We start from the raw sequence: 26,434 nt of genomic DNA on the forward strand, positions 1-26,434 counted from the left end.
GCGAGCCAATAACAGAGATGACTTTCTCTAAAAGCACACCGCCTTCATCTGAGTCCCAAACAACTGGCATTCTGAGAACGCCATGCTCTGCTGAACTGGGAATGACTGATCTTGTCCTATCACAGGACCTTTTTCGGTGTAATACATGACACAGATTAGCCAGGGAATTGAGTGTGCTACAAGACAGCAGCACCACCACCACGGGGCACTAAGCAGAGAGTGTGTGTCAACATCTTAACACAGGAAAGTAACCTCGGTGTTCAACACAACACGTGCATCACCGAAGCCAAGAGGATCCCTGGCAAATGCATTAAGTATAGCAAACACAACTGTGGAGAGAAGAGCCGTTCACTTCTCCTTCTGGACTTGCAGTGGAGGTGTGCCAGAGTTGTACGGAAAGGCTTACCTGGACAAATGCATCAGCCTCTGTCGCTGAGCTGTGCAGTGTCTCTGAAGCAGAGGGTAATTGTAAAAAGGTCTAGACAAACGCTGACCCTCATCTACAGGCAAGAAAGTAAAAGCAAGTTACAAGCGTTGACAGCACATTTTAAACTGATTTTTTCGACTAAAAAGAAGATCCTACAAGCTAAGCCTTAAGAAGCACAGGCCTCCAACTCCCAAAGAAGCCAATGACAGTTGACAGTCAATGCAGCATTCAGAACACGCAGCGTAAGCTGAAGTTCACTACCAAAACCTTCTCAAAGGGGATGTTTTTTAAACACGTCAAGAGAGCATTTGTAAGACAATTAAGGCTGACAATAGAATTTATAATCCTTCCAAATAAACAAGTATTTCTCACCTAAGCCCCCTGGAAAGAGACCAGAGTCATGGAACCACATGACCATTCGTGAATATAAGAAGTGGTGGCCGGCTAGCACCCGCTTATTTGTCAAGTCTGGAAAACAGGAAAAAAGGCACACGATGACTTTGGTTATGCAATTCCTTTCCTTTTTGTAAAGCCACCTTCCTTGCCCTAAATGGAAAGAGTAAAAATAAGACAGTAGCAATCTCTCTTTGCATTTTTCACTCTGTACCACTCTCCAACCTGAAGAAAAAACCCACAATCACCACCGAAACAAAAAGCAACCCCAACAAATTCTCCTTCCACAATTACATACAACCCATGCATCATTCCAAATCCTACTATAACAGATTTGGTAGTTCTGTTAGACAAACCTTCTTCAGAAAGGCCTTTTACTTCTCTTGGCAAACAGTTTAAGATGGTGCTAAGGTTGCACAAATAGAACTGGCAGTCATAAAGAGACTGGTATTTCTCTTCGTCAATGAAAGAGCCATCAAAGAGCGGAACACCTTTTCAAGAAGATAAATGAAATCATTAGCCTCTAGAGCAATTTCAGACTTTCAAAGTACACGCGTGCAATATCAGGAATCCTGATATTCAGGTGTACTCACTGAATAAGCTCAGTAACAAAGAATGACTTTATATTCGTAGAATGACTTTGCTACTACTCACACAGTTGGTTAAATTCTTCTGCGGTGTTGAGCACTCTGTTCCACGCACACTCACGGACAAAATGTATATTTTCTGCAGTATTTGGCTTCTCTGTAAGACAAGAGAACAAAAAAAACAAATGAATCACCAATTTCAGATGTGCATAAGCCAGTTTCAGGAAAAGCTCTGGAGGGTCTCGATGCAAGAGAGGCTTTTCTGTATTGCCGTAACTTTTGAATGGTTTCTGTTTAGCTGTCAAGGAGCCTAAATATTAACCTGTACTTTTCGTTTGATTAGGTGATTGCTATTGAACCTATAACTAATGTTGGAGAAGGAGATGCGAGCACTCAGTACCTCCACGAGAGTCTGCAGTGCTTCTCTGGAGTGGCAGCAGTGGCTACAGATGTTGGGCGCGTTTTTCTGGTTGACCTTTGTTTACATAATTTCTCTTGGGGGCAGAAGGAAATAGAAACATTGGGTAAGCTTGCGGTTTATAAACTTGAATTTGAAAGTAGCAAAGGGTGTGTCTTTTAAACAAACAACCTGCACCCCCCCTTTGAAGACACTTGTGTGCGGGCATTTATGACTAGTGATTCCAGATGGCGATTTGACATCGTGGAGTTCTGAACAGCTTAAAGATGGGAGTGGCTTAAAGTCAGAGGTGCCCTGTTTCTTGGGAATGTACTTCTGCTTCTGTTAAGTGACTCGGGCAAAGTGTAGGCTTGTTTCTGAAAAGAAACCCGACTTCTCCGAACTCATGCATTGAGATGAGCGAGATCTCTAATGTGTGTATTCAGACTGCATACACTGTTTTGGCTATTCCAACAGCGGCTTCAGGAGTTGATGTCACTTCAAAGGGCTTCATCCTGAGGCCCACACTCCTGATGTACACAGTCCAAGAAAAGTTCTCTCTGAAGGTTACTCTTCTACCTGGCGTTGAAATAGCAGTGAGAATACCTGTCCCATCAGAGAGTTCCTCGGTGCTTTGAACGCCTACAAAATGGAAACAGCCAAAAAAAGCCTTACATAAATGGGTACTTGGCTGGGACAGGAGAATTGGATTATAGATGTTTTCATGTCAGTGTTTAAAACGCCACCTAAATAACATAACATCATCATTTTTTGTGTGTTTTTGTGTGTATAGATCTCGAATATCGTTGTGGGCTTTTGCAATGGCACCCTCTCACTGTGGAATATGGGAACTTTGACAAGGGAGTAAGTGGGTCTTCCTGCTTGGCCATGCCGGCAGGTGCAGGCATGATGGTTATATTGAGCCTCTGTTTTGATTAATCTTAAAAATGCAACTCTGAAACCTTTCAATCTCAAACGTCCACTAAGCCAGCAAACAGGTAGATTTACCTGGGACCTTTGAAGTGAAAGGCTGCAGATGACAAGATTTTAAAATACATAAAAAAAATATATATATAGAAGAAAGAAAATATGAAATATAGAAAGAAAAACAGAAAAGAAAACGGAAAAAAAAAGAAAAATAGAAAAGTAGAAAAGAGAACGTGGAAAACAAAACAAAAAAACCAAAAAAAAACCAAAAAAAAAAAAAAAAGAAAAAACCCCAGCCCTGTGGCTGTGTGTGAGTTGCCCCCCCCCCCCCCCCCCCCCCCCCCCCCCCCCCCCCATCTTCCCCCTCTTACTCCTGTAAGGTTTTTTGTTTTGTTTCAGCTTGGGGGTCTTTATCTCTCTCTAGGGGAGTAACAGTTTATGAAGAACACTCTGCATTCCAGTGTCCCTTATCAGATCAGCAACTGCTGGGTCCTAGTGCTGGATACGGTGACAAGCCCGGCTTCTTTAGACCTCGTTTTGGATATGATGGTAGACCAGACAAGTCTAACTTGGAAAGATTCTCCTTCTTACCTAGCACCTGGCCAGAATCCTCATGCAAGGAACTATAGTTTGGGTAGCTATTTAATTGCTTTTAATAGTGATAAGCTTTAATTGAGGTCAGATGTCATTTCTTGTCTTTCTTGTTCATTGTGTCACTCAAAATCAAACCAAAAGGCCCCGAATCCCCATAAACCCAGCCTAACAAGGGATTTAATGTTATCAAACGTATCTGATGGTCCCTTGCCCTCCAGTGAACCAGAGCCCTCAGCGCCTCATCTCTCCACCTTCCAGACGTGTCGAGGGACGGGGGCTCCACCGCCGCCCTGGGCAGCAAGTGCCCGTGCCCGAGAGCCCTTTGGGTGAAGAAATCTTTCCTGGTGCCCAGTCTGAACCCGCCCTGGCGCAGCCCGAGGCCATTTCAGAGCAAGGGCTTCGTTCTGATCCCCGTCTGTGGGGAGGAGAGAGCTGCAAGCGCCGAGGTGGACAAGAGGGTCAGGAATGAAGAAGCAGCGCTTCGTTTTTAAGAGGCCACGCAGCGAATCCCTGGCGACGGGAGCTTTCTGAGCGCAGACAGCCGTGGGGAACAAGCACGGCGGGCAAAGAAGCCCGAAGAGGGCACTCTCTGCCGGGAGTGCCCCCGGCCCCGGCCGAGCGCTGCGAGGGAGAGGAGGCGGCGCCGAGCCCGGCCCGCGCAGCCTCGAACCCCGCCCCGTGCGCGGTAAGCGGCTCGCGCAGCGTCCGGGCCACGCGGGGAGGGGAAGCGCGGGCCGGAGCCGGGGCTTGAGGCGATGGCAGCGGAGAGGTTGCTGCGAGCCCCACCGAGCCGGCCGGGAACCGCCCCGGGGACCGCGCAGCCGCCGCTTCTCTGGGCAGCCTGGGCCAGCGCCTCCCCTGCCTCACGGGGGGACGTTTCCTGCTGAGATCTCATCTCGATCTCACCTCTATGAGCTGAAAACCATTCCTTTGACGAGGGAGTAAGTGGGCCTTCCTGCTTGGCCGTGCCTGCAGGTGCAGGCTCTCCGTTTTTTGCCGAAGGGAGTGTGTTAATGTAAAGAGAACTCTTTCAGGGACTGAAGTTTTGAGTCTAATCCTGGAATGTTTAGAAATCCTCTTCTGAACTATCTCTGAAGTCAGAGAGGGATTAAGCGGAGCAGTCTGCTGAAGTTCCCGGGTGGTTCTGTTATGATTGGGACTCCTTCGGATTCTGAGATGAAGCACAGGAGAACCGGCAGTACCCCAGAAAGACAGTCCAGGAGCTGTTAAAGTTGGATAAACTAGCAGTAAGGTAGCCCTTGTTTAAGGGTCCACAATATAACATTAAATACCACATGAGATCAGAAGACAGAACAGCTCGTTGTGGGCTTTTGCAATGGCACCCTCTCACTGTGGAATATGGGAACTTTGACAAGGGAGTAAGTGGGTCTTCCTGCTTGGCCATGCCGGCAGGTGCAGGCTCTCCATTTTTTGCCAAAGGGAGTGTGTTAATGTAAAGAGGAGTCTTTTGGGGACTGAAGTTTTGAGTCTAATCCTGGAATGTTTAGAAATCCTCTTCTGAACTAACTCTGAAGTCAGAGATGGATTAAGCAAACGACCTCCTCCACAGGGCACTAAGATTCTTTTCCTTCTTGTGCCTTTGGAGTGAGCAGTTGTGGACAGCGTGCTGCTTGTGCCTATGTCAAGCAGTTAGGATGCAATAGAGCCGATTTTTATAAGACACTTTGTTCTGTCGGTAGTATTCAGTGAAACCAGGAAATGTGTGTATCTTCCTCGACTCCCTTCTTTGGGATGTTGGTGTGACCTTCTGTACTTTGAGGCTAAGCACGTCAGGCGCTCTTTCTCAGAAGACGCTTGTGCCCTTTGACAAAGAGTTAAGGCCAGAGGCTCACCTTTTTTCTTCGTTCTTGTTCCTTCCTTTTCCTTCTTAAACCTGTAGGCACAACTCTCAGCTCAACGGAGGAAGGATTCCTGTCTGTGGTGTTACCTTTCAAGAGCCTGAGAATGATCCTGGCAACTCTTGCTACTTGTGGGCTGTTCAGTCTACACCAAAAAGGTGAATGAAAACTTACAGTGAGGCACTGGATTAATTTTCTTTGTACTATATTTGTCAACATCCAGTTGATAAGCGTCTCTTTGCTTTGTTTACTTGGCTGTGCAGGAGACTGATGCCGTTCAGGAAACTTGAGCCTAGACCTAATTAAATGATAACGAGGACTATAAAGCAGCTTTGTAATCAGATTTCCTCACTTGTACCTTTTTCAGGGGAGGTGGTGTCTTGAGTTTCCGGCTGTTGCAGTTAACCTTTTTGGTAAACGAAGATGCGTGGCATCAGGACAAGTCATGTATGAAGTAAGAGGTACATGGGTGTGAAAAGATGAAAACGGTCATTTTCTCTAAGTGAGTAGCAGTTAAGATGGCGGGGAAAATGTTTACCAACAAAATTCAGAGTGGACTTAAAATAGAAAGTCCTTTGCTGAATCTTCCTGGGCACTTTGTCTGTACCATTTGGAAACAACCCGTAGAATTTTACACATATCTCAACATGACCTTTTCTCTCCTCTTTTATATTTTCCCCAGGGTTTGGCACGCTGTGAAGAAAGGTTCCGTTTAGATCTCAGGGATGGAAACTTCCCCTGGGCAGGGCAGAACAGCAATATGAAATTACTCGGGTGTCAGATGACAGAAAGTTTCAGTGACGATGTTGATGAAGACAACAGCATTAATGGAGGTTTGTTCTGATGTCCGTGTTGGGTTGATCTGCTGGAGGGAAGGAAGGCTCTTCCTTCCTCTGCGGGGAAAATCATAGAGCCCTACTTTGCTTACATCCAGAGAACGCACTCTCGCCAGAGAAGAGAGGTCATGCAATTTCTTGAGAGAACTGTAACAGTGTGAATGTTTTATGTTGGAATCTTGATTTGCATTTCCTGGTGGTTGAGTTTGGGGGTTTTCTACCCATTTTGTGTGATAAGAGTGTTCTTTTCTCCTGAATCTGCTGAGAAGGAGCTACTCTTGAAAGGTGTCACTGAGTCAGCTGTGGGAATTGGTTGTGCCATTGGAGTGATACAAGCGGATACGATCACTATTTGTCTGCTTTCAGAAGGGGACAATGTCTATGTTCCTAGCATGTTTTTTGCTAAGCAGTTCATCTAGCTGAATGTCTTGATCAACTCTTCACGTATGGAAAACTTAAATTAACTCATGACTGTGTGTTTGGTTTGGCTTAGCATGGATGCAATTTGAAGAAGAAAAAGGGGCGGTGTGTCTGGAACCCGTCTCGGAGCTGTTTGCCCTTTGTTTGACGCTGTGCCCTTTGACAAATGTTAAATGAATGCAATAGTAACCAATGATTGTTTTACAAATGTATAACCAAACCAATCAAATTTAGGGAATGACTAAGTAGAATGTAGTGAAAGATACATAAACCGCAACTGTTATCAATAAAGTCGAAGCTTGCTTTATCACTCATATTGAGTCGTCCGCTTGCTTCCCTCGCCCGTCGCAAGTGGCGCCCGAACAGGGACCCCCAATCCCTGTTTCCACCGGATGGCGAGCTCGGCGAAGCACTGGTAAGCAGCGACCAGGGGGCGGAAGATCGGCAACACTGAATCAGTACGTGCGATCCGCGCCTGAACCCGGATACCTAAGGAGGAGGTTCGCCGGCCGAGTAAGGGGACTACCTACTCGTATAAAGGAAAGGCTGCACTACTTGAGGACCGGCTAACGTAAGAGGGTCCGTTAAGTGCGCAATGGAACGAGAGGTAGCATTTGAAATTTTACGCTTTTTAGAAAAGCGGGGAGTAGGTCCAATTAAGGGCTTAATAGACGAGTGGAGAAATTATGGAGATTGTTTGTAAAAGTCGGGGAAAGTGCCAGGATACAGTGACCAGAAGGCGAAGATTAAGAGCTTATGATTTCGTTAGCTTATGATTTCGCACTCTAGTCCGAACGCCTGAATCGTCAAAAAGGGATCCGCCGCCCGACATCATAAGGCTTTGGAGAGATAAGACGGAACAGGGCTACACGTAAGACTTTATAAATTTATAAGGGGCTTTTTCTCTGACCAGAAATGGATAGAGAAATGGCTTATGAAATATTACAGAGCTTCTTAGAGAAGCGAGGACTTGACTCACAATATCTCAAACAACTTGCGGGCCTCATTGCCTTAGGAAGAACTAAGGGATGTTTTAAGGATCCGAATGAGATATTTGAGGAAAGTGAATGGCACAAATTTGGGAACGTCCCGTGGGAGGCACTTATAGATGATGATAAAACTGCCAAGAAACTAACGAAAGCTTGGAGAGACATTACAAATTGTATAAAACGTTACAAGGTAGAAAAACAGTTAGATGTTGAAATCCAACACCAGAAAATAATAGCGAGGAATCAGAGGAGGAAGAAGATGCCACGAAAATGCTGTAACAACCAAGGACTGTTACCTGTTAAACAATTGATACAAACCTTATTTTGTGATATATGTGCATGTTTTGAGTGTTGTGTGTGTCCGGTGCCGTGTGTAGTTTAAATATTCATGCCATCATGCTGTTCTTATTGACCGGTCGTAAACAATATTGTATAGGTATATTAAGCTAGCTCTCAAAAGAGTGGTTTTGTGTGTGTGTGTATGCGTGTGTGTGTTTAAAGCGCTTTAAACGTTTGTAAGACTTGCAAATTGGGTTTTGGTTATATTGAGCCTCTGTTTTGATTAATCTTAAAAATGCAACTCTGAAACCTTTCAATCTCAAACGTCCACTAAGCCAGCAAACAGGTAGATTTACCTGGGACCTTTGAAGTGAAAGGCTGCAGATGACAAGATTTTAAAATACATAAAAAAAATATATATATAGAAGAAAGAAAATATGAAATATAGAAAGAAAAACAGAAAAGAAAACGGAAAAAAAAAGAAAAATAGAAAAGTAGAAAAGAGAACGTGGAAAACAAAACAAAAAACCAAAAAAAAACCAAAAAAAAAAAAGGAAAAAACCCCAGCCCTGTGGCTGTGTGTGAGTTCCGCCCCCCCCCCCCCATCTTCCCCCTCTTACTCCTGTAAGGTTTTTTGTTTTGTTTCAGCTTGGGGGTCTTTATCTCTCTCTAGGGGAGTAACAGTTTATGAAGAACACTCTGCATTCCAGTGTCCCTTATCAGATCAGCAACTGCTGGGTCCTAGTGCTGGATACGGTGACAAGCCCGGCTTCTTTAGACCTCGTTTTGGATATGATGGTAGACCAGACAAGTCTAACTTGGAAAGATTCTCCTTCTTACCTAGCACCTGGCCAGAATCCTCATGCAAGGAACTATAGTTTGGGTAGCTATTTAATTGCTTTTAATAGTGATAAGCTTTAATTGAGGTCAGATGTCATTTCTTGTCTTTCTTGTTCATTGTGTCACTCAAAATCAAACCAAAAGGCCCCGAATCCCCATAAACCCAGCCTAACAAGGGATTTAATGTTATCAAACGTATCTGATGGTCCGCTGCACTTTGGATTTTGGTTCTTTTGTAATGTAGCCTGTGAGATGGTGATGCTTATGAAGTGAAAGGACTTTGAACAGAAGCTCAAAGTACAGTACCTTGGTAGCGCTGGAGATTTCTGTACACAATAATTATTTTGTAGAACAAAAGTTATGCACGATCTAAGGAAGAAAATGTGTACTCGGCTGTACCTTTCCAACTACCGCTCCTTGAATAACTTAAGCTGCTCATAAGATAACTGGGAGAGTACGGAATGTTGTCCAACACTCCTTGTTTCTGCAGGTGTTATGTGCTTACTGAGCTTCGGAGTTTGTTGTGTGACTTGCACCAGCTCGCTTGAGGGGGTGAGATTTTCCTGTCTCTTTCTTGAGCATGTGGAGAGATGGATCTTTCCCAAGTTTTCTGTTGCACTGCTGTCATTATCGGAGAGCCTTTTCTGCTCATCCTGCCCAGCCCCACGCATATTTGCACTAGTATCCTGCCAGTTTTGTGCAACTGGCATTGGTTCAGGTCCACTCTTGGGAGCGTAAAATGGCCCTGTCTCCTGTTGAAGCCCAATCTGGGATTGACTGTCTAGAGAGGAACAGACCATTGCTGGAGGAGGAGCAAGAACAAAGCTGTTGTGGAAGGCAGGGGAAGCTGTTCCATCTTGTTTGCCCCTTCTTTGCATCCCTGCATCGTCACAAGTTAGGGTTTGGATCCCTGATTAACTTGAAAAAGGAGGAGAGAATGGAGAATGCGAAACTTATTTAACTGTTTGAGAAGAAATTGAGTTGTTTTCTTCTAAACCCCCCTGCCTCGGGCAGGGACACCTCCCAGTAGATCAGGCTGCTCAAGTCCCTGTCCAGTCTGGTCTTTAACACCACCCGAGAGGGAGCATCCACAGCTTCCCTGGGCAAGCTGTGCTAAGGCCTCACCAGCCTCCGTGTGAACAATTTCTTCATAATGACTAACCTACCTCTTCCCCTTCCCAATTTAAAGCCATTCCCTTCCCGCCACCACCCCCGCTGTCCTTGCGAGAATCTTTCCTGTACCCCTCTTCAGGTACTGGAAGCTGCTCTAAGGTCTGCCTGGAGCCTTCTCCAGGCTGAAGAACCCCAGCTCTCTCAGCCTCTCCTCACAGCAGAATTGCTTCAGGCCTTTTTAACATAACCTCGGTGCTTCCTTTTAACTCTTTTTCACAGTTACTGGTTGAGACTGAGCACTTCATAGAACTGTTTGGTTGGAAGACACCGTTGAGATCATCGGATCCAACCGTCCCTTGCCCTCCAGTGAACCAGAGCCCTCAGCGCCTCATCTCTCCACCTTCCAGACATGTCGAGGGACGGGGGCTCCACCGCCGCCCTGGGCAGCAAGTGCCCGTGCCCGAGAGCCCTTTGGGTGAAGAAATCTTTCCTGGTGCCCGGTATGAACCCGCCCCGGCGCAGCCCGAGGCCATTTCAGAGCAAGGGCTTCGTTCTGACCCCGTCTGTGGGGAGGAGAGAGCTGCAAGCGCCGAGGTGGACAAAAGGGTCAGGAACGAAGAAGCAGCGCTTCGTTTTTAAGAGGCCACGCAGCGAATCCCTGGCGACGGGAGCTTTCTGAGCGCAGACAGCCGTGGGGAACAAGCACGGCGGGCAAAGAAGCCCGAAGAGGGCACTCTCTGCCGGGAGTGCCCCCGGCCCCGGCCGAGCGCTGCGAGGGAGAGGAGGCGGTGCCGAGCCCGGCCCGCGCAGCCTCGAACCCCGCCCCGTGCGCGTCCCTGCTCTGTCTTCCCTACAGGAGTCTCCCTGCACAAGAGGCAGCGTGCTGAGGCTTGTCTAGAACAGCCTGCTGCCGACAGCTGAACGTTGTGGTCCCTCAGTGAGCAATGTTCTCTCTGATCCCTCCTCTACCTAATAACCCTTTTTCTCCCATCTGATGGGAACTGAGACTTGAAGCAGAATTCAAAAATCTGGGATTTTTGAGAGAGCTGGAGAGACTGTTGCCTAAAAGGAAGAAAACTCAACACCTAATACCCATTAATGTACTTCAGAATAATTAATACATCTTAAAATTGCAGATCCGGAGGGAGAATGTGCCTTTATGTTTAAAAAGATAGCTGAAACGTGAAAGACACTAAACAAATGCTCCTTTAACAGCTCCCTGAGATAACGCAGCCTTTTTCCACTGTCCCCTATGTGGGGTTCTACACTGACACCAATGCAGCCTGTGCCGTTTTCCACTTGAGCTTCTACTCCAGGCTCTCCAAAAAACCTGCATGAGAGGAGGAGAGAACATAGGTAAGAAAACCAAGCCCATGCACCACAACTCAACCAACATGTTTCATCCAACAGATGTATCTTCAATAAAATAAACACTTGGTGGTGACACATTTTTCTAAGTTGGGCAGAAATGTAAGCGTCCATGGACTTCTTTGTTTGGGGGGAGACTGGGGAGAAGGAACAGCGTCACAAACTTCACCCATAATGGAGTTAGCTGCACAGACTGCTCCAATGAATCTCTCTGACCCATGTACAGGAACACATGTTTTATTGTACCATCCCACCCCTGTCTGGATTGGGACTCCTTCGGATCCTGAGATGAGGCACAGGAGAACCGGCAGTGCCCCAGTAAGACAGTCCAGGAGCTGTTAAAGTTGGATAAACTAGCAGTAAGGTAGCCCTTGGTTAAGGGTCCACAATATAACATTAAATACCACATGAGATCAGAAGACAGAATATTCTCTCTACTGACTACATTATAGGTTCCTGGTTCCATTTTGTAGTCATAAGGAATGATTACTGAAATAAAAGATGCCAGGGTGATGATTTGCCTGGTGTTTACCTTGTTAAGGCAGTGAAACCAAGTTAATCCAGCCTCTGTTAATTTGGTGTCTTCTCCACAGTAAGTTGTCAGCTGCAGGTTTAGAGCAGCTACAGAGCCTGGGCCAGCTGCGTGTAGTGCAAACGGTGTGGACGCTGGAAGCGGCTGGTTCACTCCTGACTTGCTCTGTTTGGAAGGCTGTGTATCTGTTCTGTATGGGGATACTGAGCACCTGCGTCTGTTGTCCAGGTACTGCAAGTGTTGTGAAAGAGAGCATTAGTTCCGGAGTGACGTTATGAACTGTTGCTGGCTCAGCCAAGCGGGGCAGAGACAGCCCCTGTGGAATCAGAGGATAGTGATGTGAGAGAATACCTGTCGCTGGTGGCTGGGTAACTGGCTGAAACATTGGGGGCAAGGTGTTTCTGCCCTAGTGGGAAAGAAAGGACCCAGCGTTGCTCACTCCACCCCCTGCTGGGTCTCTGAAGAGATTATTAAATCCTCTCAGATAACCCTGTCTGCTTCTCGAGAGGCTTTTTTAAGAACCCATTGAACGTACAAATCGTAGTTCTCTGAAGTAGTTTGCATTTCCCTGTGTCTGGAATATCTCTTATTTAGTCCCTCATTGATTCTTGTCAGTCAGCCCAGCTCTTGCGTTTTTGTGCAACGCGTCTGTCTTGCCCTCCTGCAATGTGAACTCTGTATGGAACAGCTACTGAAGTGTCGAAGCTGTCTGAAAGGCCTGGGAAGTTTTGTCAGCCCTGCAGAGATGTGATAGGGACCGGCAGGAGGAAGGAGGGGACTGGAATAAGGAAGATGGGTTTTAAGTGTAGAATCCGCAGTGTTTTAAAATCTGTGCTACGTTTGCTTGAGAAGTGTATGGAAAACTCCTTTCTAAGTATGAGCTTTGAAAGTCCATATTGCCAGCAACGTGGAAATATCCACAGTCCATTTTCTGGAAGCAGTGGAGAATGAAGGTAGTTAAGGACTTAGTGCAGCTTAATGTTGAAAAGGAACATGCCAAAAGTGAACAGGACATAAACGATATGTGACATCTACTAGAAGACAAGTGACAATAAATAATAAAGTATCAAATCAAGGGGAAGGACAAGTGGAAGCTTGTACCTGTTCCTGGAAAGCTTTTTCAGAGATGATTTTTCTCAGACCCCGTCCTTAGTAACCTATGTGAGTAAACTTGAACCCAGTGTATCATTTTTCTCCTCTTCCTTATCTTGTCCATAGCTCTGTGTCACTGCTCGATGCTGTCATATGCACTGCAAAAGCAAAGACTTCTCCTTTTGCTCTGCTCCGAGATCACAAAATGTCCCAAGAGCTGTTTTTGTAAGGAAAAGAGCTACAGGTCCCGTAGAGGAGATTTTTCTCTGCATACTGATGAAACTTGTGTCAATCTCAGATGCGTTTATGTCTGGCAGAGTCTCTTTTCCCATTTTTTCTTCCTTTAGAGTGCAGAATGCAATTCCTAACGGCGCCGGCGCCGAGCAGTCTGCTGAAGTTCCCAGAGGGGACTGTTGAGGCGCTCGGGGAAGATGATCCGACCCGAGGTTCTGTGCTGTGGGGGAAGATTTCTGGAGGTGAGCATTTCCCTTTCACTCTGGTCTTGGTACGAAGTAATCCTTGCCTGGGGGTTTCCTGAAGCACAAGGTCCCAGTCTCAGGTGTGTCAGGTGGGTGCTGCTGAGATGCCTCAGGTGGAGAGAGAAGGCAAAGGATGTTTTAGCAATTCAAAGTGCTCATGTGAAAAAATTAGTCAAGTGAAACTTTGAAATTACAACAACTTGCACCAGTCCTGTGCGATTAAAAGAATCTACTTAACCCCCCTGTGTCAGTGAGCCCTCCTCGCTTTTTAATGAAATCAAAGGCAGCTTTCAAGCAAGGAACGGTCTTGTTTAGGGCTGTGTTTATTGGTACCAGCTCAAGCTCTCTGACCATCCTAAGAGCACATGCAGAAAGAGTTCTTGTCCAGCGTTACCGAGGCAGTAGGCCCTGCTTTTTCTTGTTTTTCTTTTGGAAATTTGCTTCAGGCAGTTTTCTTCTCTTTTCCAGGGACCAGTGGCCTGGCGTGGTTGGCACGTGGTCCTCACTTTGAGGTGGTGAACTCTATGACAGGCGAGCGGCTCTCTGCCTACCGTTTCAGTGGGCTGCATGGACGGCCTCCCACTGTCCGTGTGGTCAAGGAGTCTTCCTCGTGGGAGAGACCTGCGCTGCTGATTGGTGTTGGAAATGTTCTCTGTTTGTTTGACCTTGAAAGATCACGAGTGGTTAAAGCCGTTGCTCTTCCAGGAAGGGTACGTACTTGTTCATGGGAGAAACAAAGCTTTTATTTTGTCAGATGTGCATAAGCCAGTTTCAGGAAAAGCTCTGGAGGGTCTCGATGCAAGAGAGGCTTTTCTGTATTGCCGTAACTTTTGAATGGTTTCTGTTTAGCTGTCAAGGAGCCTAAATATTAACCTGTACTTTTCGTTTGATTAGGTGATTGCTATTGAACCTATAACTAATGTTGGAGAAGGAGATGCGAGCACTCAGTACCTCCACGAGAGTCTGCAGTGCTTCTCTGGAGTGGCAGCAGTGGCTACAGATGTTGGGCGCGTTTTTCTGGTTGACCTTTGTTTACATAATTTCTCTTGGGGGCAGAAGGAAATAGAAACATTGGGTAAGCTTGCAGTTTATAAACTTGAATTTGAAAGTAGCAAAAGGTGTGTCTTTTAAACAAACAACCTGCACCCCCCTTTGAAGGCACTTGTGTGCGGGCATTTATGACTAGTGATTCCAGATGGCGATTTGACATCGTGGAGTTCTGAACAGCTTAAAGATGGGAGTGGCTTAAAGTCAGAGGTGCCCTGTATCTTGGGAATGTACTTCTGCTTCTGTTAAGTGACTCGGGCAAAGTGTAGGCTTGTTTCTGAAAAGAAACCCGACTTCTCCGAACTCATGCATTGAGATGAGCGAGATCTCTAATGTGTGTATTCAGACTGCATACACTGTTTTGGCTATTCCAACAGCGGCTTCAGGAGTTGATGTCACTTCAAAGGGCTTCATCCTGAGGCCCACACTCCTGATGTACACAGTCCAAGAAAAGTTCTCTCTGAAGGTTATTCTTCTACCTGGCGTTGAAATAGCAGTGAGAATACCTGTCCCATCAGAGAGTTCCTGGGTGCTTTGAACGCCTACAAAATGGAAACAGCAAAAAAAAAGCCTTACATAAATGGGTACTTGGCTGGGACAGGAGAATTGGATTATAGATGTTTTCATGTCAGTGTTTAAAACGCCACCTAAATAACATAACATCTTCATTTTTTGTGTGTGTTTTTGTGTGTATAGATCTCGAAGATGCCACTGCTGAAGTTCCACGAATCAGAGACACTGTGATGGAAGAAGGGAGACATCTCTGTTTCCGATTACAGAACTCTTCTAGAAGCGCAGTATCAATGCTGTACTTCATCAGCAGAACCAATCAGCTCATTGTGCGCTTGTTGTGGGATGTAGAAAACAAAACAAAAAAAAAAAAAAAAAAAAAAAGGAAAAAACCCCAGCCCTGTGGCTGTGTGTGAGTTCCCCCCCGATCTCCCCCCTCTTACTCCTGTGGGCTTGTTGTGCGACGTAGAAAACAAAACAAAACAAAAAAAAAGCTCGCGCTGCTCGCGCAGCGTCCGGGCCACGCGGGGAGGAGAAGCGCGGGCCGGAGCCCGGGCTTGAGGCGATGGCAGCGGAGAGGTTGCTGCGAGCCCCACCGAGCCGGCCGGGAACCGCCCCGGGGGCCGCGCAGCCGCCGCTTCTCTGGGCAGCCTGGGCCAGCGCCTCCCCTGCCTCACGGGGGGACGTTTCCTGCTGAGATCTCATCTCGATCTCACCTCTATGAGCTGAAAACCATTCCTTTGATGAGGGAGTAAGTGGGCCTTCCTGCTTGGCCGTGCCTGCAGGTGCAGGCTCTCCGTTTTTTGCCGAAGGGAGTGTGTTAATGTAAAGAGAACTCTTTCAGGGACTGAAGTTTTGAGTCTAATCCTGGAATGTTTAGAAATCCTCTTCTGAACTATCTCTGAAGTCAGAGAGGGATTAAGCGGAGCAGTCTGCTGAAGTTCCCAGGTGGTTCTGTTATGATTGGTGATTCCTTCCGATTCTGAGATGAGGCACAGGAGAACCGGCAGTGCCCCAGAAAGACAGTCCAGGAGCTGTTAAAGTTGGATAAACTAGCAGTAAGGTAGCCCTTGTTTAAGGGTCCACAATATAACATTAAATACCACATGAGATCAGAAGACAGAACAGCTCGTTGTGGGCTTTTGCAATGGCACCCTCTCACTGTGGAATATGGGAACTTTGACAAGGGAGTAAGTGGGTCTTCCTGCTTGGCCATGCCGGCAGGTGCAGGCTCTCCATTTTTTGCCAAAGGGAGTGTGTTAATGTAAAGAGGAGTCTTTTGGGGACTGAAGTTTTGAGTCTAATCCTGGAATGTTTAGAAATCCTCTTCTGAACTAACTCTGAAGTCAGAGATGGATTAAGCAAACCACCTCCTCCGCAGGGCACTAAGATTCTTTTCCTTCTTGTGCCTTTGGAGTGAGCAGTTGTGGACAGCGTGCTGCTTGTGCCTATGTCAAGCAGTTAGGATGCAATAGAGCCGATTTTTATAAGACACTTTGTTCTGTCGGTAGTATTCAGTGAAACCAGGAAATGTGTGTATCTTCCTCGACTCCCTTCTTTGGGATGTTGGTGTGACCTTCTGTACTTTGAGGCTAAGCACGTCAGGCGCTCTTTCTCAGAAGACGCTTGTGCCCTTTGACAAAGAGTTAAGGCCAGAGGCTCACCTTTTTTCTTCGTTCTTGTTCCTTTCTTTTCCTTCTTAAACCTGTAGGCACAACTCTCAGCTCAACGGAGGAAGGATTCCTGTCTGTGGTGTTACCTTTCAAGAGCCTGAGAATGATCCTGGCAGCTCTTGCTACTTGTGGGCTGTTCAGTCTACGCCAAAAAGGTGAATGAAAACTTACAGTGAGGCACTGGATTAATTTTCTTTGTACTATATTTGTCAACATCCAGTTGATAAGCGTCTCTTTGCTTTGTTTACTTGGCTGTGCAGGAGACTGATGCCGTTCAGGAAACTTGAGCCTAGACCTAATTAAATGATAACGAGGACTATAAAGCAGCTTTGTAATCAGATTTCCTCACTTGTACCTTTTTCAGGGGAGGTGGTGTCTTGAGTTTCCGGCTGTTGCAGTTAACCTTTGGTAAACGAAGATGCGTGGCATCAGGACAAGTCATGTATGAGGTAAGAGGTACATGGGTGTGAAAAGATGAAAACGGTCATTTTCTCTAAGTGAGTAGCAGTTAAGATGGCGGGGAAAATGTTTACCAACAAAATTCAGAGTGGACTTAAAATAGAAAGTCCTTTGCTGAATCTTCCTGGGCACTTTGTCTGTACCATTTGGAAACAACCCGTAGAATTTTACACATATCTCAACATGACCTTTTCTCTCCTCTTTTATATTTTCCCCAGGGTTTGGCACGCTGTGAAGAAAGGTTCCGTTTAGATCTCAGGGATGGAAACTTCCCCTGGGCAGGGCAGAACAGCAATATGAAATTACTCGGGTGTCAGACGATAGAAAGTTTCAGTGATGATGTTGATGAAGACAACAGCATTAATGGAGGTTTGTTCTGATATCCGTGTTGGGTTGATCTGCTGTAGGGAAGGAAGGCTCTTCCTTCCTCTGCGGGGAAAATCATAGAGCCCTACTTTGCTTACATCCAGAGAACGCACTCTCGCCAGAGAAGAGAGGTCATGCAATTTCTTGAGAGAACTGTAACAGTGTGAATGTTTTATGTTGGAATCTTGATTTGCATTTCCTGGTGGTTGAGTTTGGGGGTTTTCTACCCATTTTGTGTGATAAGAGTGTTCTTTTCTCCTGAATCTGCTGAGAAGGAGCTACTCTTGAAAGGTGTCACCGAGTCAGCTGTGGGAATTGGTTGTGCCATTGGAGTGATACAAGCGGATACGATCACTATTTGTCTGCTTTCAGAAGGGGACAATGTCTATGTTCCTAGCATGTTTTTTGCTAAGCAGTTCATCTAGCTGAATGTCTTGATCAACTCTTCACGTATGGAAAACTTGATTCACTCACGACTGTGTGTTAGGTTTGGCTTAGCATGGATGCAATTTGAAGAAGAAAAAGGGGCGGTGTGTCTGGAACCCGTCTCGGAGCTGTTTGCCCTTCTGCAAATTTCTGTGTTATTAAGTGTTGTGTTCCCTGAGCGATAGGATTGAATTAAGCCAAAGTGGAAAGTGGCATTTAAAAATATCAGATGTGACGTATTTTCTACAAGTAAGAAAGAATGCCTTGTGTCTTTCAGTAATGTCTCCCTTCATCAGCGTCTCAATCTTCAGTTTTCTCAATTTCTTTGATCTTTCTGGAGTCTGTTTCAGCTTGAAAGCATCAAATTTCCTGAAGGGATTCTTAGGTATGCAGGAAGTCCTTGGCTACCTAGGGTAGAAAATTCAAGCTTGTGAGAAGCATGATTTTCAAGGGCACCACTTAGAATGGTGTACTTTTTCATAATCCAGACAAATGGCAGATTAGGCCAGGCTGAAAATAGGGCACGTGATTCCTTTGTTTCTTAACACAAGGGAAAAATAACATCAAAATACTGAGGCTAGTTCTAAAATCTAAAATGTTTTCTTTGTTTTGAATCTGGTTAATTTACAACCCTTTTCATGTTTTCTTTACATGTTTACCTGAAACCTCTAAATGCTAGGCACTACTTGTGAACTTTTTTTATGGAAGCAGTTCTCTCATCAGGATTCCAGCTTTCAGAGGAACACTAAATATTGAAAGAACTTCAATTCAGGCTATGAGAATTGACGATAGTAGATCATGGTTTCAGAGGGATGCATTCTGTGCATTTACTAATGGACAGCTTTTTGTTTATAATTAGTATTATAATTTATGTAAACAATCCTGACAAATCAGGCCCTGATTCTGGAGCCTTAAATTCAGTTGGATTTAATGTCTGTGGATGGAATTGAGTGTTTCAGTATTAGTAATCTAAAATCGAACAACCTTTAATCAATCCACCTTAATTGTCTTGCTCAGTAAATAGCTTCTTTAAAGTATAATAGGTACGGGAAGGATGATAAAGAGAACAAGCCCCTCTGTCCTGATTGAAGCTGAGAGCCCCCCAGCAAGGCTTAGGTTTAACAAGTCTATTCACCTGCAAAAAGTCTTACATGTGCATGAAGAACTTATATTGAAGAACTTATATCAAAGGACTGGGAAAAATTTATATTTTAAGACCCTACCTGTAGAGATAAATTCACCTTAGAAGTTCCCTGGTCACAAACTGGGCTTCACTGTTGCTTCTTATAGTAGTGGTGATGGGTAACAATCTTGAGATCAAAGCACCCATCTGCAAAAGAGGAAATAGGATCCATGTCCTCCAAGTCAGAAGGTGTTCAGAATCACACCGTTTCTATGAGCTACACCCTGAATATGTCACAGCAATTCTCTTCCATGTCACAGGAATTCTCTTCACTATTGCAGCTGATGACTATGATGCAAGAGAAATTTCTCTCCTTATGTCCGGTGAGAGGCAGAAGGAAGTTTTTTGGTTCCTGATTCTGTGTCTTGTTTACATATTGTACATAATGATAGGATGATGTAAAGGAAGTGAGATTTGTAAGATGATCTGATGGACCTTATTGGAGAAACAGATGTACCTGAAAAATGTGGATGGGCTTTCAGCTATGTAATCACATTGCCAAGTCTGACACAGAGAGGCCTATTACCAAGATAAGTAGGAACCAGGGTCTTGTTTATAGTCAGACGGTGTTAAAGATATATACATGTTAAGGTAGGAGGAAGAATTTAGGATTGGGACAGAAGGCAGTGGGTTAGTAGAAGTGAAAGAAAACAACAGGCATAAACCAGTTTTCTTCTAGTTCATATTTAGTTCAACATTTTTGCTCCTAAACATTTCTTTAAAAAGTTCCAGTAAACATCTGTGGACTTCCAGTCAAGGCTCTGCTTCAAGTTCCCTCTCTGGCTGTGCAGTTACATCTTCTTGATGGAGGCTGAGTAGTGAGTGGCATCAAGGGATAGTGATGAGATGAAAACAAGAAGATGGAGGCAGAAAAAAATAGGTAGTGGGGGTACTGAGTGGGTTTGGGGATTGTGTAAGTTGGGAACTGAGATCTGGAAGATCAGAGATGGTGTAATTATTGTCTGAAAATTGTTCTTCTGGTGACTGATTGTTTGGTCACTTTACTGGGCTGAAAGTCTTTGTTATTCAGAGCACTTAGTCACCATGTAAAACAGATGTATTTTATTATCCTGGGAATCAGTCAGGAATCAGACATGTGCATGCTGGTCATGAAATGTGGGGGTTATGTGAGGTCTTTGGAATTGGGAAAAAATACTTGTTTTTCATTTTTGGAAGTGAATCATGCATTATGGTGACAACAGAACTGGTTTGAGTAAAGCTGTATGAATAATTGGTTTTATCCCTTAGCAGATGAACCAAACTTAAAAGAATACTCAGGTCAAACTTCAGTGCACATTTAAAAAGTTTCTTTGGTAAATTAAATATGTTTCTTCTTCATGTTGTCCATTTTTAAACAAAAATGGAAAAAACACATGTGGATTGAAAAGGATCAGTAGCTGAGAGAAGCTGGTATCCTTCCACAGAACAGGGAAGATGAGAAACCTGTCCTTCTTGGAAGGGATCCTGCTCCATTAAACATCGTCAGAGTAGGGCTGTCTCTGTCACCTCAAGCATATGCTACATAATATAAATAAGGGCATTGCATGGAGGAGTTAGAAGAACTGATTAAGACTCTTGTATGTGGCCTGATCTGCAGTGTTTCTTTTCTTCTTGTCTCCTAGTTTGAACGGATGATGACACCGCATTTACATTTTGTGTTATGTCATTATCCCAGACTGGCTTGTGTGCAAGTGCCCTAGTGAATGAAGCTAGAGAGATATTGTATGTAAGTAAGGGAGGAGTTAGAGGAATATTTATTTCTGTGTCCCAACATTCTTCCTTCCTTTTTAATTCTGTTTTTACAAAGTTTTAAGCAATCCTACAGACACTTAAACTCCTTCATCTGTAGAATTTATTCTTCTAATGAAACCAAGAAAATCTTGTCTGTACAGTCTTGAAGAATTTTTTTCAATTTTTTCCTGAAGTGAAAGAAACTCGGTGTTCTTTTTCACAAGCATGTAATTGTTATAGATACTCTTACCTTAAACTGTATCATCTTCTTCAAATCCATTATATAACTAATTCCTTGGAACTGTGCATTTGGTATAATATTAAGTTCTGTAATTCGTGAAGCCTTTAGTTAATATTTGGACAGAAGGAAGGCATTTTATTTTGTAATAATGATTTTCACTTTGTGGAAAAAAAATCCAATATCCTGTTAATTCCGGAAATGCTGCTTCTGCTCACAGTCTGGTGAAACAGCTTCAGATTTATTTCATACCTCACAAGCAGAGCTGAAAAGTTAAGATTTCAATAACTACTATCTTACTCAGCTGAGCTCAGCCTGTCTCGATTACTGTATCAGGGATGTGAAGTGGGCTGCTGCTTGGACTGGTTGTGTTGTGGCTGAGCAAGTAAAACATTTTCTCATGCAGATGTGGTGGTTTGAGTAATGAACTGCTCCATTACTGAGCATCAGCAAGACAGAACTCTAAATACTACTTTTACAGTGGAGATTTTTTTGTGGAGGAAGGTTGAATGTAAAATCTTGCATTGACTTCTTTCTTGGATTTTTGATTGAACTCCAGATTCTGTGTCATATTGCATCTTTCATTTTTCTCATAACAAAACATGAGAGAAGAAGTGAATCCCACAGCTTTTACTTGATCAGTCTTTGGGAAGTATGTCTTGGAGATTTCAGGGAAAGCCTCTTCTACGACTCTCGGTCACTCAGCCTAGCAAATCTAAAATTGGCTGAGATAACCTTACACTTTTTGATCTAATTGTTTTCAGGACTGGCTGCACGGTTGAATTTCAAAGGGAGCGTATCTTAGACCTTTGTGAGCAGCATAGCTCACAGCACAAAGATCTCTGAACTATTCCCTGTTGCATTAAATGCTCTTTCTCACCTTCTCCTCAAGGCTGGATTCAATAGCTTTCTGCTCTGCTTTATTCCTTGCTTCAGCCCTGCCTGCAAAGTCTTAACCTTTGAGGATATCTATAAGGTATTAATAAATGCATTATATTTTAAATATTGCAACGTTGCCTATTGGGAGCATTTGGATTGCTGGTCACTGACTGGAAATAATATTACACAAAAGATAGCAAAGGAAGTACATGTGATTATAGTTCTAAGTACTAGGAAGTGCTTGAACTGTGAGGGTCATCCACTAGAAGACATCAAACCATTAACAGTTACAGGATTTCTTCTGTGGTGAAGGAGAAGATTGTCATGCTAAAGGTGAAGCCCTATCTCCTCCTGAAGCCAGTATTTTGACACAGATTTCACCAGGGGAAATAGAACTGTCTTTGTTGCAGCTCACTCTCTCTAACAGCAGGTCAAGCAGTGCTCCGACTTTCAGCTGGGTAGAGAGAGTCAAGAATTGAAGGAAATGGAAGGGTTTGCAACAGAAATGGACAGGTCTAGCAGATAAAGCTGATACAAAACCAGGATCAAGAGAAATCTTAAGCTTGAGGTTTTGGAATTCTTATTTTATCTGTTTTTAAGCCTTGCATGGTCTGAAGCCAGCTTTAGTTGACTTTCCTGGAAAAAGAAGCTTCTCTGTTTGATCTGTAGGTAGCCAGAGTGCTACTTACTAGATATTAAGGAGGAAAGTGAAGGTGACATTTTTCTGTGAAGATCAAAACATATTCAGTATATAACCCAATTCTGACAAAAGCTGGTAGAATGTATCACTTTCTAGTCAGGACATTTTCTGTCCCTGCACGAGAGAGACGAATAATAGAAAATTTTATGGCACCACCTCTTTTCCCTGCATGAGAATTGTCTGCAACTTTCCCTGTGAAGCAGCATCATGCTGTTTTCTCAGTGATAGGCACAATACATAAAGGATTTAACAATGACAAATTTAGCCCTGCTGATCATTTCTGGTACGAACGCTCTTAATTCATAAAGCGCTAGGGAAGACTGGCTTAGTGCTAATTTGAACCATCAATAAATGAAATATTCAAAAAGTATATAGCGCTTAAGACTCTATGGGTTGACTTGAGTGATTAAAAAACTTAAAGATACTGTAATTACAGTTTAATAATTCATAGGCTGTAATATAAAATGACAATTTTTTTCATTTTGTAATTTTCCTTTAAAGTAATTGTGGTAAGAATCACAGAATCACGGAATCACAGGGTTGGAAAGGACCCATTGGATCAAAGAAATGGCAGTTCCCAAAAATATAAGTACATGGAATCTCAGCCGGTACCCATATATGCGCTTGTAATTCACCTCAAGTAATTAAGAATGTTTATGCAAAAGTAGGACAGTACCAATTTAAGTAAAGCACTCTGTTGAATAACTGTGTGCTTAAGGTTAAGCAGGTATCTAAGTACTGCAACCAGATCGAAGGACAGGAGGACATATTTGACGCACATCTTCGGTGCAGAATCTAAGAAAGTAACCTTTGCTGCAGAAACAAAAAGAAGAGCTATTTTTGAACCCCACTTCTCTTCCCCAGCAGCTGGATTTTATTCAATGGATATCACTTTGCAGTGCAGGCTGGTTTTTTTGCAGGTTTTATGACGCTCGTGCTCTGTATCCTGATTAAAAAGTGGCAGGGCCATTCAAGGCTTGAATTGGGGCAGAATCTGATCAGCAAAAGTTATCCCAAAAGTGAAGAAGACAAAGGAAAAGAGAAAGGATTGGGAAGAGGAAACAACAAATATAAAAGCGGTAAAGAGAAGAAAGACGGGAGGTGGGTTGGGTTTTGTAACCGGTTATTTGGGAAACAGAAAGATACATTGTGAAAGATTCCAAGAGAAAGTACCATTTCTTTAAGCCTGTTTTGAGGTAGCATTTCAAAGATAAAGCTTGCTACATTTTGCAGCCAGTGCTTGAATGGATGTAATCAATGAGAATTTTTTTAAAGGTGGGTAACAGATATTAATGCTACAGAGGCATACACTATTTTAGGAGGAATTAGAAATAACCATGACTCTAAGAATTTAGACAGTAGAGATATGTGTAATAGCATGGCTCTGACCTCAAAGAGGAAATTTTATTCTATGTTCAGAGGAATTTATTTATGCAGTAAGGCAGAAATGCAAAAAAACCCCCATAAATAGCCTTTAATCCTGGTAAAATAAATAAATGAAGTTATTTCTTGCAAGATGAAGGAGGACAGCAGAGTATGTTCACTGTATTTCCTGAGTAGGTAGAGGCATTTCAGACTTTTGGTAGCACTATGTTGTTTGTTTTATCTTTCATTTTTGCATTAAATGAAAAAAAAGGCAACTGAATACAAAAGAGCTTTGTAATGAAAAGAAAGGCTAACTACTTATGAGTAAAATGACAGAAATTACATATTATTGTATTACACTGGGTAAATCTTCAGTAAAACAGGGCTCAGATCTTTATGTGGAAGTACAATGAAAGACAGTATCATAATGATGGGAAACACAGCTGATTATTCACTTGTGTTTTCCTTCCGAAATGCAGAGCTGGGTTATCCTAGAGAGGCTGAAGGAATGATTCATTGAGGATTCACTTAGATGTCTCGAGTAAATATCGTATTTGGATCCATTCAGAGGTTTGCAAAGTAAATAAACCCCTAACAAACAGGAGGTTGCAAAGCCTCTGATGGTGTCAACAGTGTCAATGACATTCTTAAGACAAACCTCCCACTCTGAGTTGGAAATACCCACTACATAACGGACCTTTCCAATAGCTCGGTTTCTTCAGAGGAAAATTAGGAAGAGTAGCATGTGGAGAGTTTTTGTAGAGACGTGGCTTGAGGAGAAGGGACGTGAAAAAATACAGCTGGTGAAATAATAGCAGCCTCGTACAAGGCCACAGTCTCCTTGAGCAAGAAGTTAGGCGATAACAGGAGATAAAAACAGGACCTAGAAAAACCACAAACATCCTAGGAATGTAGCAATAGAGGCAGGGCTGACACTCTGTATCAGACCAATGATGAGCCTTACTTTTGCAATATGTATGAGCCTTATTACTGCTATTATAAAAGCATGCCTATCGTATCAATAAATTGAGACTTGTTGATCATCATCGGATGTGCTTGTCTCCCGTCGACTCCGTCAGTAGCATGTGCATATGTGTGAAGCAATCCATTTTCTTGCGCATGATTAGCATAGGTCTTGATTGCCATGTGTTTTCTAGAGCTGGAAGATGAGGTAGTTTAGTTCATTGTGCATCTGTGAAAAATGTTTTTAGGAAACCATATTCCTTATGGAGTCAGTTTTAAACTATACACTGTGATTTTAAAAAATAATATATTTACTGACATTCAGGATAAACACACCCTTGTTCTTAAGAAAAGATTCCTAAGTTTCTATGCATATTCATGTGATGTATTTTTTGAGGCATGCCTACATATAGACACATGTAAATAAGCACATATATTATTTACTTTTTATTCATATGTTTATGTAATGCTTTCTATTGTTTTATCTAGGAGATTAACTACATTGAGTGTTCAATTCCTCATCTGAAACAGACCAAAAGAGGGTTGACTTAAATAGAGGTGGTGTAGTGGGAACGAGATCAGGTGCACTACATTTTCAGGCAATATCAGAGAGAACAGAATGAACTTGGGCAACCAAACATATTTTTTCACTTGTTTTATTGACATAATGTGTAAAAAGTTATATGTAGCTGTGGTTTTCTAATTTAGATCTGAATTGGTGCAAAGGTATACACTGTATAAAGAAGATAAATAAGGTGACCCTATTCTCCTTTTTATTCCAGTAAAAAAAATGTGAAAATTTCAATTTAGTAAAAAGTGACAATTTAAAACAAATAATGTACAAGTTAGCTACATTTTAGAATTCATTGCCCCAACTGAGATCAAATGAAGTTAAAAGAAAGCAAGCATATGAATTTTGACTGCCTCATCAGTCACTTTTGCTTAGGAGACAGGTATTTTACACTGGATGTCTTCACTTAATATGCTGTTTCCAGCAAATAGCAAGATCTGCATATTTAGATTAAGGCAATAGAAACCTGACAGCGAAGTTTTATAGCAATTCAAAGTGACTTGGTTGGGCCATGCCCTGAAAAGTAGTGGTTTGTGTTAGAAGAAAAAAATAACTGGTTTTAACAGGTTAGCCCTGTTTATTTTTTTAAACTTTATTTTACTTTTTTTTTTTTTTTTTCCCCCGAAAAAAAGCATCCAATATATCCCACTCTGACAGCAGATCTTAAAAAAATTGTGGCCAGATTAAGTTTTATAGAAGGAAAATATTTTCTTCTCTTAAAAGAAACTGTGAGACAGTAACTGCTCAAAGCTCTCAACAAACAGAAATTTTCACAACATCGGAAATGTGAGTCATAGACAGGTTGGGTGTTTCACTATACTGTCATGCCATTGATTACAGCATTCAACTTTTATGTTCAGATATCATTATGATACAGCTATATGTTTTGAGCAATTGCTAGCATGGGATATATTTTGGTCTCAGTTTGCTAACAAAAGTGCAGAAGAGTGAGAATGACAGCTGGGTAAGAGATTGTTATAACTGAAATAACTGAGTTGCAAATTTCTCCAGGCTTTTCATCTGTAGGAAACCCCTTCTGTAAAGCAGAAGCTACATCAAAAAGCAGGAATGCAAAATGAGCAGTACTGAAACTTCACTTTGTGAATTCAAAGCACAAGTATATTTACTTGCAAATTCTGACCCCAGATGGTGCAAATAAAAAGAAACACTGAAATAATTATAACAAAATTT

The 26,434-nt window shown here is 43.2% G+C and overlaps 1 protein-coding gene and 2 long non-coding RNA genes across 5 annotated transcripts in view; 1 reads left to right on the plus strand and 2 right to left on the minus strand.

Moving 5' to 3' along the window:
* Window positions 1-26,434, minus strand: part of LOC128851962 (protein ELYS-like) — a 51,750-nt gene that overhangs the window by 18,395 nt on the left and 6,921 nt on the right. Inside the window, exons 2-5 of the mRNA XM_054064279.1 lie at window positions 1,475-1,564; window positions 1,177-1,311; window positions 800-895; window positions 407-500 (exon numbers count right to left, since the gene is read on the minus strand). Coding sequence (XP_053920254.1) covers window positions 407-500; window positions 800-895; window positions 1,177-1,311; window positions 1,475-1,564 — 415 coding nt within the window. The remainder of the gene's footprint in view (window positions 1-406; window positions 501-799; window positions 896-1,176; window positions 1,312-1,474; window positions 1,565-26,434) is intronic.
* On the plus strand, window positions 3,594-6,709 carry LOC128851965 (uncharacterized). Of its 3 annotated transcripts, none has more exons than XR_008449495.1 (4): window positions 3,594-4,010; window positions 5,226-5,342; window positions 5,552-5,645; window positions 5,867-6,709. It is a non-coding gene; the product is annotated as an uncharacterized LOC128851965 (long non-coding RNA). The 3 variants fall into 3 exon arrangements; XR_008449494.1 differs by lacking the exon at window positions 3,594-4,010 and adding an exon at window positions 4,047-4,266; XR_008449496.1 differs by lacking the exon at window positions 3,594-4,010 and adding an exon at window positions 4,319-4,577.
* On the minus strand, window positions 10,819-14,700 carry LOC128851966 (uncharacterized). The gene is made up of 3 exons (XR_008449497.1): window positions 12,663-14,700; window positions 11,562-11,792; window positions 10,819-10,991 (listed from the first exon to the last, which is right to left on the minus strand). It is a non-coding gene; the product is annotated as an uncharacterized LOC128851966 (long non-coding RNA).

This window comes from Cuculus canorus, chromosome 4, assembly GCF_017976375.1.
Source record: "Cuculus canorus isolate bCucCan1 chromosome 4, bCucCan1.pri, whole genome shotgun sequence".
NCBI classification, from domain to species: Eukaryota; Metazoa; Chordata; class Aves; order Cuculiformes; family Cuculidae; genus Cuculus; species Cuculus canorus.